Source organism: Perognathus longimembris, chromosome 8 (genome assembly GCF_023159225.1).
Source record: "Perognathus longimembris pacificus isolate PPM17 chromosome 8, ASM2315922v1, whole genome shotgun sequence".
Classification (NCBI taxonomy): domain Eukaryota; kingdom Metazoa; phylum Chordata; class Mammalia; order Rodentia; family Heteromyidae; genus Perognathus; species Perognathus longimembris.
Genome location: NC_063168.1, coordinates 28,801,983 through 28,818,000, shown reverse-complemented (window position 1 = coordinate 28,818,000; position 16,018 = coordinate 28,801,983). Strand labels below are relative to the sequence as shown.

General features: G+C 44.8%; 1 protein-coding gene across 3 annotated transcripts in view; it reads right to left on the bottom strand.

Moving 5' to 3' along the window:
* Positions 1–6,282: 6,282 nt before the first annotated feature.
* The window catches only part of Hk2 (hexokinase 2), a 61,322-nt gene continuing 51,586 nt past the window's right edge, over positions 6,283–16,018 (bottom strand). For 2 of the 3 annotated variants that reach the window (XR_007211884.1, XR_007211885.1), the window contains exons 13-19: positions 14,859–14,954; positions 14,352–14,451; positions 14,080–14,263; positions 12,535–12,690; positions 10,665–10,898; positions 6,898–8,768; positions 6,283–6,862 (exon numbers count right to left, since the gene is read on the bottom strand). Coding sequence is in view for 1 of the 3 variants with exons in the window: in XM_048352820.1 (XP_048208777.1) it covers positions 8,624–8,768; positions 10,665–10,898; positions 12,535–12,690; positions 14,080–14,263; positions 14,352–14,451; positions 14,859–14,954 (915 nt within the window). In the remaining 2 variants the exon portion in view is untranslated. Of the gene's footprint in view, positions 8,769–10,664; positions 10,899–12,534; positions 12,691–14,079; positions 14,264–14,351; positions 14,452–14,858; positions 14,955–16,018 lie in introns of all 3 variants that reach the window. The other variant, XM_048352820.1, reaches the window with a different exon arrangement.

Genomic DNA, 16,018 nt, shown 5'->3' with positions numbered 1-16,018 from the left:
TTCACCTGGTTCATCTCAGAAGCCTCAAAGTACAGTGCCCTGTGTCTGTATTTGCTGCAATTACACTAATATTCTCTTTGCTAAACCTCTCTCTGAACTTGGCTCCCCTTTGCTCACAACTTTTTGGTTGAAGAAGAATCCAAACCCTTCACCATGGTGTATAGACCTGGCACCAACTGACTTCCAACTCTTTCTTGCCCAGTGTCTTCCACACCCCCTCTGCTCACTCTGTCCAGCCACACCGATCCTTCCTGCTCCTCAACGGCTCTTGCTCTTCCCTGTTCCTGGAAAGCCCTTTTCCCAACACCTACCTGTCTCTCCCTCATCTCATTTCTGTCTTCACTTTATCACAAAGACCTTTCTTTATACTTCTGAGCAACATAGTCAGACCTCCTCCCCCACCTCACCCCATCACCCTCTGTCCACCCAGCCTCCTGTGCTATTTTCAGAGCACAAGCCACACGGGAAGTATGCTGAGTGTACATTCTCTCACTATTGGGATACAAGGCAGGGATCTGTCTATTCTGTTCACAGCTGTGTGACTGGCAGCTAAAACAGTAGTTGTAGTCATTGTTCAGCCAATGTTTAATTTAGTGACTGGATTGGTGAGTAAATTAAGACCAAAGAGAAAGAAACTTGTAGAGGGGAGCATTAATTCATTTTCTGTTGCTATGACAACATATCTTAGGAAATAAACTTTAAAAAAGGAAAATCTGGTTTTAGTTTGTAGTTTCAAGAGGTCTGTGGACATTTTTGCCCTCTCACCGTGGTCTGTAGCCAGGAGGGACACCTTGGTGGAAGCAAGTGACAGAGGAAAGCTACTCATGTCATGAAGTTCAGGAATTGAAAACAAGAGAGAGGAGAGGACCCCCATATCCCCTTTCACGGTATGCCCTCAACAGTCTTGCACTAGGAGCTACCTAAAGGCTCTGCCAACACCACCATAGGCTGACATCCAACCTGTTAGTACAAAGTCCTCTGAGGGACATTCTAGATCCCACTATGACAGGAGGTTGGACATCTAGGCTAATCTGACTATCTAATTCTGAGGGATACAGGAAAAGGGAAGAGAGGAAAAGTGGAGTGTTAATGAGACTAGGAAAAGAAAGAACAGAGCAATTTAAGGTACTAGAGCTACAAGAAAGGGAAGGCCTGCGGGATGGGGGAGGGGAGGTTTGCAACACTGACTATTGAAATCAAGTGTTACATGAGGTGAGATTCCGGCTCACCCTAAGCAAGCAGATGCTGGACCCATTGGGCAAAGGACTGGGTTTACTCTAGTCTGTCTTCTGCCCAGCAATTGATCTTTAGGCACCTGGCTGAAATAGTGATGGGCCCAGAGACCCTTTAGGGGCCAGTATGGACCCCTCATCTCAATCTACCTGGTGAAGAGCTGCCAGTGGAAATATTCTAGAGCTTTCCACTGTTCCGGGCTGTCTGAAGAAAGTGTTCCATTCTAGTCTTCTGCAAACAATGTTTCATTCAATTCACAGGCAATCAAGAGTCAGCTTGGAACTGAAGAGAGAATATTGATTCTATAAAGAAAGGACATGACAGAAAGATGAATAAAACTCCTAGGTTTCTGTAAACACCAGAAAATTAAGAGAAGCTAGATGTCTCTGCATTCAAGATGCCAATCACAGTTTGGCGAGAACCGTCCTAATGGAAAGTGGGGCTGTCCAGTGCAAACTTCAGTTCTGGAGATGGGATTCAAGACCTGGTTCTAGCACTTGACCCACAGCTCAGTCTTTTCATTTTTAGTTTGTTTTTGAGCTATTGTGCCTCATACCATGAGCTTCCAACAACTGCCTTCTGAATGACTAGAATTATAGGCATGTGCTACCCCACCTGGCTAGCGTGCACTTCTTCACAGCCAGCATAGTCTCTGCTTCACCACAGTGTCCAAGCAGGGAATTTAAGTTACTAGTTTACAATCAATCTCAACAGGTGTGGCTTTTCCTTTAAACTGACTCTTGCCAGGGGAAGTCTGGCCATCTCTTAAAAACAATCAGTTCTCTCTAGTGATAGACTGGGTTGTTGTTTTTTGTTTTGCCAGTACTGGGGTGTGGCTTCAGGGCTTGAGCACTGTCCTGGCTTCTTTTTGCTCAAGGCTAGCACTCTACCTCTTGAGCCACAGTGCCACTTCTGGCTTTTTCTATGTATGTGGTGCTGAGGAATCGAACCCAGGGCTTCATGTATAGGAGATGAGCACTTTACCACTAGGCCATATTCCCAGCCCATAGACTGGGTTTTTTGAGGTTAATCTATACAAGAGCAGGATGCAAAGATCCTGGAGTGACCAAGGAGAGGAGAGCATGTGGGCAGTGCTCTGAACAGGCTTGCCAACGTCTTCTGCTTGTTCTCCCTACCTCTGCCCTCACCCTTGTCCCCCTTTCCCTTCCTCCCAAGGAGACAGCCTTCATTTAACTCATACCTCCTTCTCCTTTTTCTCTTCTGATTTGTTTTTTTTTCAACAACCACACTCCCTTTCTCCCTCCCTTGAAATCTTGTTTACATTTTAGGAAGCAAAGCAAGAACTTATGGCTTTAATCTAATCTGCTTGTTTGGGGAAATCTAAATTTAAAAAAGCTCCAGCCAGTAACTAAGCTCGCAGCAGTGCCCTGACTTTACTCACTCAGATGCCAAATTGGAATTGAAGACCAGAGGCAGATAAAAGGAAGTCAGCTCCCCCCAGAGGAAGCATTTCCCATAGGCAGCCATAGGAGGGCGCCTCTGAGACAGAGCTACTGATGGCCAACAGGGATGGGCATTTGCCAAATGCAGTTCCCGGTGCCACTGCCAGGGGCGCCATCTCTCCAGTTTAGGCTGAAGGTCAGAGTAGCTGGCCGACCCTAGGGGGCTCTCCCATAAGCTCTGCAAACAGTGGGCAGAAGACCAGAGCCCTTTCTCAGGTGCCTGAGGCTTGTGTTGTCTCTCAGCAACTTCCCCTCCATGCTGGGGAATACATGTTCTTGGACACTTACTTACCCCTGTTAAGGCTGGCTCTAACTTAGATTTAATTTGATTTCTTCACTATGACAGTTTTGTATTCTAGTGTTTGTGCAGCAAATTTGCACTCACTTCTTACATAATGTGTATATTACACTGACAACTACAAATGTACAGATGTCATTTTCCCAGTATTTCCATTGCACAGGGCATAAGGAAATGGTCTTACAGCAACATCTAGGATTTTGAAATGTGTAGAAAATTGCCAAGGAAGTTAGGGGGTGGTTTGGTCTTACCACATGGATAGAGGGCAGACCTGGCTTCCTGGGGTCATTTTAGGACCCCAAGGTGCGGACATTCCAAGAGCTATGCAGCAGCCCAGTGCTGCCAGCTCCCTGTCCCAGGATCAGCAGGCCATGGCAGATGTCCCCAGTATTTCCCACTGCTTATTAAGATGGAAACATTCAATAAAACAGACCACATGCTTGCCCTGAAGAGGGCCTGAGATCCGAGAGCTGCCAAGGATACTATTTTCTGTTATTTCAATGCTCTGGTTGGTGTGTTTCTTGTCTTCTTTCCCTGCAAAAGGGCTTGCAGCCTGGAAAGCAGAGAGCAGTGATGTGTGACAGAGCTGTGTTTATTGCTAAGTGAAAAGCAGGAAGGGGACTGGGAATGTGGCTTAGCGGTAGAGTGCCTGCCTAGCATGCACAAAGCCCTGAGTTCCATTCCACAGCACCACATAAACAGAAAAACCTGGAAGTGGCACTGTAGCTCAAGAGGTAGAGTGCTAGCCTTGAGCAAAAAGAAGCCAGGGACAGTGCTCAGGCCCTGAGTCCAAGCCCCAGGACTGGCCAAAAAAAAAAAGCTTAAGCTGAGTGAGATCTTAGACCCCCTCATTCTACAGAGCACTATGGCAGGCTCACAGCATTCATACTATGAATTGAATACAGTTCCCTCACCATGAAGGTTCATTTGCTAGAAGCCTGTCCCGTGTAAGAGCATTAAGAGTTGAAAGATCTTTTGGAAGCAAGGTATGGTGGAAGGTCATTAAGGCATTGGGGAGCCACTCTCAGAAAGGACTGTCCTCTGAAGGGAGTGGATTAGTACTTGTGAGCATGTATTATTGCGTGTAAGATTGGCCCCTCCCTATTTTCTTTGCTTCATCTCTCCCTTGCTTCATCTCTCTCCATCTCTTGCGCACACTCCAATTGTGTGATACCCTCTATGCTGTGATACGGGAGAGATTCTCACAGAATGTGGTCACTCAGCCTAGCCACTAGAAGTGTGAGCCAAATAAAGCCCTTTTCTTTATCAAAGTTCCACCATGAGATGTTTTGTCACAGCAACACAAAAATGGACTAAGAGAAAGAAGCAGCAAGCAGCTATTCTGTGTGTGTGTATTGGGGGGAGGGGGGTGTTCCTGGGGCTTGAACCCAGGGCCTGGGCACTGTTCTTGGAATAGTCTACCACTTGAACCACAGCTCCACTTCCAGCTCTGTGTGTGTGTGTGTGTGTGTGTGTGTGTGTGTGTGTGTGTGTGTGTGTGTGTGTGTGATTAAAGGGTCTCACAGACTTTTCTGCACAGGCTGGCTTTGAAGAGCAATCTTCAAATCTCAGCTTCCTGAGTAGCTAGGATTATAGGCATGAACCAGTGGTGTCCAGCAGAGCAGCAGTTATTCCTGATTGTTATTTTGGGGCTGCTACTCTGAACTGTTTCCTCTTCTCAGCTCTCCCATCACTTGTATAATCAACTCACTGTAATAAAATGTAGTAACTGGTAGTAACTGGAGTGAATTATTTTCCTGGTTGGAACCTGAAGATGGATAGACCCATATGTGGGCAGTTTCTCTTTCTAGTTCTCATATGCTGTATAGTAGTCAACAGCTTTGAAGCTAAATATATTTTCTCACCACAAATTTCTAGAATATCTCCCCTTGTAAGTGTGCTGTACCAGTTGGTATTTCCACCAATAATGAGAATGCTTCCATAATCTCACCAATTTATTATAAATACAAGACCTAGTTTTCATTTATCTCCCATCATTTTTAATCTCTTACTCTTGTCATCGATTATCAAGTTAAAGCAACACTGTCAATGTCAATGGGTATCACTAAAGACCTCAGGGAAAGGTACTCCTGGTTGCATGTTTTATTGAGGAGGGAAAAAGGCTGGAGGGGGGGGAGAAGAGGACAGAAGATGCTGTCACAGGACAGCTATGTGTTCTGAAAGTAAGACCAAGTAGAGCCCCTGGAGGAGGTTAATCTCTAGTCCTGCTACTTGGACAGGAGATGCTGGACTAGACATGGTTTCTAGTAGTGACAATCTAGCGCTGAGGATAGCCCAGAAAGTCACCTCCCAGCTCCATCTGGACTGGGTTTCTGAAAAGGGGAAAAATATCTGGGATCAAACTAAGTTTTATCCACAAGACCATGAAGCCCTTGCAGGTGGCCTCCATTACCACAGGCTCCATATTCAGAAATTTGATCAATCAACTTCAGAAGTATTTGGGAAAAACTACTGCCTCTGAGAGAAGAAGAGGGAGAATACAGTCAAGAATCCGATGCATATCCTAGAAAATTTAATAAGAGTGAGGGAAAGGGTGGGCATGGGAATGAAAAGGTAAGAATACTAAAAGGGGTGACATTGATCAAGATACATTGATTTTAAATGGCAACTCATCTGTACAACTACTTAAAAATAATAATTGAGGAGAAAAAAAAAAAACCACAGTTGCCAGTGGCTCATGCCTAAAATTGTAGCCACTCAGGGGTCTGAGATCTGAATATCATGGTTGAAAGCCGGCTCAGGAAGGAAAATCTGTGAGACTCATCTCCAATTAATCACCAGTGGTGCTGTGGCTCAAGTAGTAGACCAATAGCCTTAAGCTGAAGAGCTCAGGAACAACACTAAGTCCAGAGTTCAAGCCCTGTGAATGACCAAAAAAAATTCTAATTGTCCATAGAGAATAAACATGGAAATCCCCTCCAAAATACTCTAATAAATCTGTACTAAACACACAGATGTATTCTTGTTCTTATGCCCTAAATTGTATAGTAGAATAGCTACATTGTTTTAGGTATTAGAAGTCATTCCAAAACAATTTAAATACTGGAGTAGGCGCACAGGCTGTATTGTATGTAAGGGACTTGGACATTCATGGATATTGGTTCAAGTGGATCCTACAAGCAATTCTACCTCCTCCCATGAGGAAGCTATCCATCCACTCAGAATCAAGACACCCAATTCATACATTCAAACTGCCCAAGGAAGGCAGCCATGCCTCATTCTACTCTTGAATGCACGCGTAATGTTTTGCTCAGATTACACACTGAATACTTTGGAAAATGTTGAAATTTATTAATTGTAGATAACATCACATAGTTAATCAATTAGTTCTCTATTGTACATAGTGACAACATCTTCACTAGACTGAAAGACTGAAAGGGTTTGAGATGCAGTGTCCAGCACAGCCCGGTCAGACTGAGCTCCACTGGATATACACTGAGCAGAGCATCATCAGCTAGGATCTATCAGCGCAGTGCTAGGAACACAGTCAACGTGTGTGTGGTCCTTTGCTCCTGACTGGAAACCAACAGCACAATACTTCTTTACAGCTACCCACCCCACATCTCTACTTCTAAAAATAGGTGAAATATTTATAAATGGTGCCTAATTTTAAAAGGTAAATTTTATTTAAAACTTAATAAATTAAGTTAAAATTTATCTGTACTTCATGTGTATCCTTTAGTGAGCCATAAATCTGCATGTGGCTTCTGGCCTTCATTGTAGCCAAAGGCACCCATATTTTAGGTCAGTAATTACAGATGGGGGCAAAGGAACTACATCAGACAGGCAGAGCAAGCCTGTAATAAAGAACATGTTCTTTCTTCTGCACTTCCCAGAACCAGGGTGGCTTTCCCTTGTTCGGAAACCAGGCAGTAACATTACTTCCCCTCAGCCAAAGTTGGAATACTGTGCAAAAACATGGGTGCAAATGAGTAGTTTCTCCCCATCGTTCCTTTTTGATCCTTGTATACTTTTCCAGTGTTACAAGGTCATTCATTCTCAATCAGGCTACATCCAGGCTTCATGTCTATGGTTGTTCATAGCTGAGGGCAGAAGTGGACACATGAATTCAGAATTAACTGTACTCTTGGAAAGTAGAGTATGGGCGTTTTTATGCCCCTCCCATCCCTGCCAACAGTGTGAAATAAATAATGTGTACAAAAAAATAAAAACATGTCAGCAGACCAATACCAGCTCAGTCCAGGGAAGCACAGACACAACAGTTGCTGTAAAACATTTACAAAACAAACCCTAGGTGAAATTTGCTAGGAGGGCGCAAATACCTCCCCCCCAAATGTCATCCCTGAGGTTTCATTTGGTTTGGTTATTTAATTGCTTCATTTTGGTTTAATAGTGATGAACAGGTACACTTCTTTTTTCTTTCTTTCTTTTTTTCTTCTTCTCTCTCTGATATACTTCTAATATGAATTTTTGGTGGGTTTTCTTTACCTTGTCAACTTTAAAAATACTGACTGCCCTAAGAATAAAGAATAAATGCTGCTAAGCACTGAGTACTTGAAATGATTCCTTTGGCTTCCTTTGGGTAATACTCCACATAATATACCCAGGAAAATCCCTTGACTAGCCAGTCTGCTGTGGTTTCTTCAATCCATTGCCAGCCTCTGTCTCTATCCCTGCCTTCCACACATTCCTCACACTAGAGGAAGGAGGAACCAGAAAGCTGACCCTTTTCTAGTCACTCACCCAGAAGAGGTTTCTCTTTCTCTTCCTGTGGGCAAATGAGGTATTTCTAGTCGCTGGTCGGTATCTTTGCCTCACATCTTCAACTACACTGATCTACTAATGAGGCCAAGGGTGAGGAGACCATGCTTACCTACATACATAACAAATGAACATATAAATACATTACATACAAATTAACCGTTACACAATGAAGGAGCACACCTACTTCATGAGCTAAATAAATTTCAAATATAAATTAAAATGAAAATACAGTGTTTCTCCACTTTTGCAGGGAAAAAAATTAAACAAACAAAACTCAAAAGCTCCCTCTTTCCCAAAATTCCAGGGCTCATGGGTGACACAGGAGGTCATGATGCATGTGAGGACAAACACTCTTGCAGGATGTGGCAACTCTTGGCTTTGGTTTCACTATCCAGCTGTGGGGTGGCTGGATTCCAGAAGCACATTCTGGAACCGCAGAGCAATACTTGAAGATCAGGCTCAAGTCATTAGTGGAGATATCCCAGATCTCTGATGAGAGAAATAGCTTCAGAGCTTTCCATCTAGAAATGTCCCATTCAGCTCCAAGGTGGAGCAGCCAGGATCTTGACAGTCTCCATTCTGCATGATCGATGGTACAGTGATGTGGAATTCCACCAGAGGGATGGCTAAAATCTTTCCAACTATTTTGAAGGTTTAAGAGAACCAATGGGAATGATTGTGACCAGTGTGAACAAATCCTTCTTCTGTGTCTCAGGAAGGCCAATGTGTGGGTGCTGAACTACAATGAGAATACAGAGACAAAACCCAGTGCAATGGAGTCCTGTCTGACAAGGAAAAGCTGAGGGACTCTCTCCAACACAAGAGGATGACACCTTTTAATTTAAAACAGGGAAGAGGGGAAGAAGAGAGGTCCTTCTGGTTTCTATCGCTGCCCCGCCTCCCGGATGCGGCAAGCCACAGCAGTGATGAGAGCTGCCCCCTTTCCACTGCCATCCTCGGACTCCAAGAAAGACACATCACATTTGGGAGCCAGGTCCTTTACTGTCTCGTGCATGACTTTGGCAAAGCTGGAAAAAAGACACAAGAAAAACAAATGTACCTTAGTCATGATTGGTTTGTGTCCTCAGAGGTGTAAGAAACAATGCTGGAAACCCAGGAATAATTCAGATGATGATAAGGCCGAAGCCACAATGTAGCAAAACTCCAAAAGTATTGTGTGTCATGAAACTGAGGCTTAGAGTAATAGATACAAGTTGTAACATGACCGTGGGCAATTCTGGTGAGCTATGCTCAAAGTAATCAGTGAAGGATAGATTCGATCCACTCCTAATAAGTTCAGCATTAGCAGATGGAAGCAAGAGAATTCATAAGCTTAGTGTTAGCCTGCACTACAAAGTAAAGCCCTGTCACAAGGGTAAAAGGGGGGTGGAAGATGAGAGAAGCACAATAGTAAAAAGGAGAAAAAGGATAAGAAAGGTGGAAAGAAAACATTTGGGTACTTCTCCACTGAGGAAGTGGGACAGCATTGGGGACAGGTGATCTGTCATGAGTGTCTTCTGCAGAAGCTTGAGCACAGTCTTGGACAAGATGTAGACATGTGGAATGGCAGCACCCCAACACAACTTTACTTAAGAAAGCAGTCAGTATCTGCCCATCTCTGCCCCAAACTATTAAAAAAAAAAATCTTGCTTGAGTTCAAGCATATGTTGTGACATACATTTACTATATAATACTCACAACAGCATTGCTTCTAATAGTCAAAATCTAAAAATGAACCAAATGCTAGTTCCTCATGCCTGTAATCCTAGCTACTTGGGAAGCTGAGATCTGAGGATCATGGTTTATAGCTAGCCAGGAAAGAAGCAAAAAGTCCCCGTGAGACTCTCATCTCCAATTAACCACACAAAAACTGCATGTAGAGCTGTGGCTCAAAGGAAAAAAAGTGCTAGCCTTGAACAAAACAGCTCAGGGACAGTGCCCAGGCCCCAGTCCAGTGTCCAAGCACCAAAGTTGAAGCCCCACAATTGGCAAAAAGAAAATCTGAAAACAAGAGACGCATCACATGAACAGTAAATACAATGATAATTCACTTATTCAAAAGCCTGAGCTGGGCACCGGCGGCTCATGCCTGCAATCCTAGCTACTCTGGAGGCTGAGATCTAAGGATCACAGTTCAAAGCCAGCTGGAACAAGAAAATCTGTGAGACTCTTATCTCCAATTAACCGCCAGAAAACTGGAAGTAGCACTGTGGCTCAAGAGGTAGAGCTCTCGCCTTGAGCTGAAGAGCTATGGGCAGTGTGCAGGCCCAGAGTTCAAGCCCCATAGCTGACAAAAAAAAAAAAAGCCTGAGATTCATTCTTCAACCACATACTTCAATGAGCCAGTGGCTCATGCCTGTTATCCTAGCTACTGAGGAAGCTGAGATCTGAGAATCACTGTTTAAAGCCACCCCAGGCAGGAAAATTCCATGAGACTCTTTATTCCTAATTAACCACCAAAAAGCTGGAAGTAGAGTTGTAGCTCACGTGGCGGAGTGCCAGCCTTGAGCAAATAGTCTCAGGGACAGCATCCAGTTCCTGAGTTTGAGCCTTAAGACTGACTAAAATAATTAACAACATAAATGCTGTGCCAGAAAAGCCAATCACAGAAGACATGTGATAATTCCATCGTGGCAAGTTCAAAAATAAGCAAAACTATAACAATATAGATGTATACATAGGTACAGGGGGAAAAAGAGACACATTCAACATAGCACTCCTTCCTGGAAGAGCAGAATGAGGGTACAGCCAGGAGGGGTCAGAGAGAGCTCCTGGTGCTGGGGTGAAATACAGGCCTGCTTCTGATTATTAGTCTTAAAACTGTAAACATGAAAAGAACCACAGTGGCTTGTGATCTGCTAAGGGGAAAGAAGGGAAAGAAAATAGAAGACAGATGAGACAGGGAAGTTAGGTCGGATACTCACTGAGGATGGAGCTTGTAGAGGGTCCCGTCCACACCCACTGTGACTTTGAGGGTGTCCAGCCCCCTGTTCTCTCGTATCTTATCTACCACGGCAGCCATGCCCGCGCCACAGAGCTGGGCCGCCCGCCGAGCCACCACAGTGCACACCTCCTTGACGATGATGCTGTCGTCACAAGTGCTCTCGAGACCCAAGTGGCGGAGGATGGCGCGGACCTGCAGCAGGGCCAGACAGTCGCTGGGGTGGGAGAGAATGGAGGTCAGCCATGCAGATAGACTCAGTGGCCTACCTGTCCGGGGTCCACCTAGCCTCTTGTAATCCTAGTTACTCACAAGGCTGAGATCTGAGAACCGTGGTTCGAGGCCATTGCAGGCAAGAGCCTGTGATGAAGTGGTAGAGTACCAAGCCTGAACAAAACAGCTAAGGGACAGTAAGGCCCAGGACCAGGATCAAAAATAGATAAATAAATAACTGGGGGTGGAAGAGAGCTGGTCCTGATCTCAGAGCAGTGTTCATCCTACAGAAGCATGCTGACTGACTCTCCCTCAGGGTAACAGGAATGTGAAGAAATGGCTCCTCATTCGACTTACCTACCCAGGGAGAGCCTTGCTACTATAAAACTGATTACTGAAAACAGAAAGGAATTCACTGTGGATTCAACTCATTTAGAAATTTCAAAGACAGTGGCAATGGCAGCAAGCGGCCATTTTCCAGTTGCAGAGCTGTTTTCCACATCCTTTCTCTTGCTGCCATCAATGGGTCCCCAGGACAGGCATTAATTAACCAGCATTGGACTCCTGCTTGCTATCTACATCTGTTTGTGCATTGTTTATGAAACATATGTAAATAAAAATCACAGGAAGAAAATAATAAAAGCTGTGACATAAAAGGAACTATTTGAGAAAACTGGAATCATATTCTTGAATATCCACAGACAGGCAAGCTACAACATTTTCTCTCTATTCACTGATATAGATACCCTCGGGGTTCATTTGTGTCAGCCGTCTGTTTCCTGGTAGATGGCCTAAGAGTAATGACAGCATTAATCTTTAAAGGGCTCTGAAATTCACCATTCTAATTTGGAGAATTTTCTGCCTTGGACTGGAGGAGGGGGGCTTTGCTCTAATGAGCTCCCTCACCACACACTTCTGTGTTGTCTGACAATCCCATCTGGACTCGATCCTTATCGCCCAATTACTGGAAGCCAGTAGTTAGGAAAGTCCTCCAAGATGAGTGCAGATGTTTTATTTGTTATCTTCCTCTGCACTTTTCCATTTATACCCTAGGAGCAAATATCTCTCTAGCTTTAATATATGGTCAAAACACAGCAACAGGCTGGGGATATGGCCTAGTGGCAAGAGAGCTTGCCTTGTATACACAGCAACAGTTTTCATGAGCTCATACCATGTTCATTCTTTTGTACAAATGTCATATAAAAATGTGGAAGTCAACTGAGCATGGTGGCTCAAGCCTGTACTACTCGGTAGACTGAGAGAGGGAATTATGGTTGAGGCCAACCTGGGCAAATTTGTAAGACTCCATCTTAATCAACAGTTGGTGTAGTAGTGAGCACCTGTTATCGCAACTACAGGGGAAATACAATGGCTGGGTGTAGTACACACTCCCGTCATCCCCATAGGAAGCATAAATAGGAGGATCACAGCCCAGGACAGCCCAGAATAAAATGCAAGACCCTTGAAAATAATACAAGGAGATAGAGGCATGTCTCAAATGGTAGAGGCCCTGAGTTTGTTCAATCCCCAATACCACCAACCAACAACAACAAAGTGAGCATTGTTTGTAAAAGCCACTCGGAAGAGGAAGAAAAGGGGGATATACGTGGTCCTCTCTTATCCAGTCCTTGCACTCTCACCTTTCAATCTGAGACAGGAACTTGGTTTCAAAGATTCCCCGTGTCTTAAGCCGTTCTGAAATGCGGCCACGGAAGAGCAGGCCACGCTTGGTAAAGTCGATGAGGATGTTACGGACAATCTCACCCAAGTACATGCCGCTAATCATTTTCTCAAACCTGCCAGGGGACAATGTTCAGAGTTTAGTAAGGAAGGTGTTGGATATGTTGAGAAAGAACAAAAAAAGAGAGGGCAGAAGATGCCCCTTGATGGAAAGGAACTGGTTCCCATGGGCAAAATTCCAGTAGTCTTCTCATGCTGACCCACTACTTTCAGCAAAATGGAGCACACGTAGTGCCTGAAGCCCACAGGGCTTCCAGAGATTGGGCCCCACCTGGGTTCCTTTCCCAAAGCTTATTCCCTTGAGAAGGAAACAAACCCCACCATCCTTCCAGGAGTAGGGGAGGGGGCAAGCAGGGAACATTCAGCCTTGACTTCACTAGAAAGTTAGCATACTTTCTTCTAGACCTATTCATTATAACAACTACTGTCAACAGCAGCCCACTGTCCTGGTCCCTAGAACTAAGCATAACTGTGACATGCTTACATGCTTGAGCATCTTTGGACCCTGCATCGTGTCTCTTTAAAGAAAAGAAAAAAAAAAGGAAAGAAAATTAAGGCGACCAGTTTCAAATAAGACTATCACAACTCAGTTTTCTTACTGTAGCCTGATTTCCTGCTTAGCTACTGCAAGCATTTTTGTCTGGGTACTTTACTTCAAACAACTTTTTTGTTTTGTTTTGTTTTTGTTTTTTTGCTGGTTCTGGGCTTGAACTCAGGGCCTAGGTTCAGTCCCTGAGCCTCTTTGTGCTCAAGTCTAGCGCTCTACCACTTGAGCCACAGCATCACTTCTGGATTTTTCTGAGTAGTGTGTTGGAGATAAATCTCATGGCCTTTCCTGCCTAGGCTATTTTCAAACTATAATCCTCAGATCGCAAGCCTCCTGAATAGCTAGGATTACAGGCATGAGCCACTGGCCAGACAAATTTTTGTTAAGTGTATTCTGCAAGATGACGGTCCTGGATAATGCAGTTATGACACTATAGATAATATCTTCCTAACAGGAAATGAGTTGGATCTAGGCCTCTTAGTTCAGAACCTCCCCTAACCTCCCTGGGGCTTGGTGAAGCTGGAGGCCAATTTTCCCAATCTACCAATAGAGGGTGCCATATACAGGCAGGAGAAAAGAAGAAAGGCTGGACTCTTGTGCCTCCCAGCACTGCTTAATTCATCCAGGGTTGCCCAGATGGTACTACCTTACATCTGTTTCCTTGTAGCTTCAGTCCTAGGCTCTAACAGTCCCCTGCCTATTTTTCCAGGCCTCTGGGTAAGAGCTGCTTATGTTTACTCACTCAAACTTTGCAGATGAATTTGGCAAGAAAACTTTTCAAAGTCCTTAGCACCTCAAGAGAACAAGCATGCTGGGAAATGGTGAGGTAGCAACTCAGAACACAGGTTGGGGTCCATTTCTGGGATGCAAGGCCCACCATACACAGCTGGGCACCTACCTCTGTTTGCCTACGTTGAGAGAGAGCTCATCCACAGCCACATCATACTCTGTGCGGAAGTCATCCAGACATCCGTTGTCCCCGAAGGCCCCCCACTCCATGTTGACACACATCCGTCCCTCCTCTCCATCCACCAGCTCCACGTTGCGCATCTCCTCCATGTAGCAGGCATTGCTGCCCGTGCCTGCCAATCAGAACACCAGCACTCAGCATCACCTCCCACCCACCCAAGGATGTTCATCCCCATGTGGGAAGACCACAAGTGTCCTTACCAACAATAAGACCAACTTCACAGTGAGGGTCCTCATAGCCACAGGTCATCATAGTTCCAACTGTATCATTCACCACAGCAACCACATCTAAGTCAAACTCCTGAGGTAGAAACAGGTACTTCATCCACAAAGGGGCCACAGTAGTCTCCTTTCAGACACGTCTAACCAAGACTTATATGTATATGAAGTATATCTTATTTGGCATGGCTTGTTCTCTCCATTCACTCAAGCATCTACTCAGATGACCCCTCTTCAGAGACACCTTCCTGAGATAGTAGCCTGCTGGTGCATCATGCTCTCTTGCTCTTCTGGTCCACCTTCATTTTTCCTTCATAGCCCCTAATACCCACCCCTAAACCGTGGGCTTCTGTGCACAGAACAAGACTTGGTTAGACTTGGAAGACTCATTCCTGAGTCTTCATGTTCAGAGCAGGACTCAATGTTGCCCAATTTCTGAATACATGGGTCATTTCAGGCAGAGGGCCTACATCACTACGGCTCTCTCACCTCTCGCCGGTGAATCGCTTCCTTCAGCAGGGTGACCACATCCTCGCCCTCACAGCCAGATGCCTTGAAGCCCTTTGTCCACGTAAGCAGGATGCTCTAAAATTCACACATGAAAGACATCAGAAATGAATGTCCGACCAGCCCTAAAGCCCATTCTCCTCCTAGCTCTCAACCTCCCAGTTTAGACAGATTCCCAAGAATAGCCAGTCATCTCATCCACAAATAATCCTAAATTTGCTTCAGAGATACTGACTTGGATTACCTACTATGCAGTGCACCTACGCTAAACACATCACATGTGTTACATCATTTAATCCTCACAACCACCTTGTGAAACATTTACCAAGATCACACCCCCTAACCTTACAAGTAACTAAGCCACTGGGATACCTCACCCAAGGCCTACAGTTTGAAGAGGGGAACAGAGCTCTCCCCAAGGCCTACTGAGTCCATCTGCATGATGCAGATGCTCCTACACATTTGTTTTCTTCTGCACTAAGCAGCTTACCCTGTTCTTATCCTATATTCACATCACAAAAGCCAGTGTTGGGTCCTTGAATTTCCAGACTCCAGTATGAAACAAACCATAGCTAAAGGGAAGCCTACTTCTCTCACCACCTGCCTCCATTTCTCAGTGAGGTGGCCCTCCACGATCCTGAGAAAACATTAAACATGCAGGCCTGTCTTTAATGCGCCTTTCACGATGTTACAAGGTCATCTGGCAGATGTCCATTGGCTTTGCACATGGAACACGTGTCTATTCTCCAGAACTCTCTGTACTGTGCAGCCATCAGGAATGAGCACCTCAAGATCCCTTTGTGGTGTGCTCTGTGGTGTGCCCACAGTGGGCTCATACCACCCACTTGCATAATTGTCTCAGGTCTCGTTCATGGTTCATGCCCCACTGCCTGAGCATTTCTTTCATCAACCTGGATGTGTCACTATGTAACTAGATCCCAGAAGATCCAGAAGAACAAAGCATATCTCTGTGGAACCCTGCTTACACACACATCCACACAGGGTGTGCTTGTCTCTGCCCTTCTCATACACAAGCTAAGAATCACATCTCTGGCAAAAGTTTGGCACTTTAAAGTTTATAGAATAACCAAATAACATCGTTAAAAGTGATTCTGATAATAAAACAACAGGCTTCAACAGCT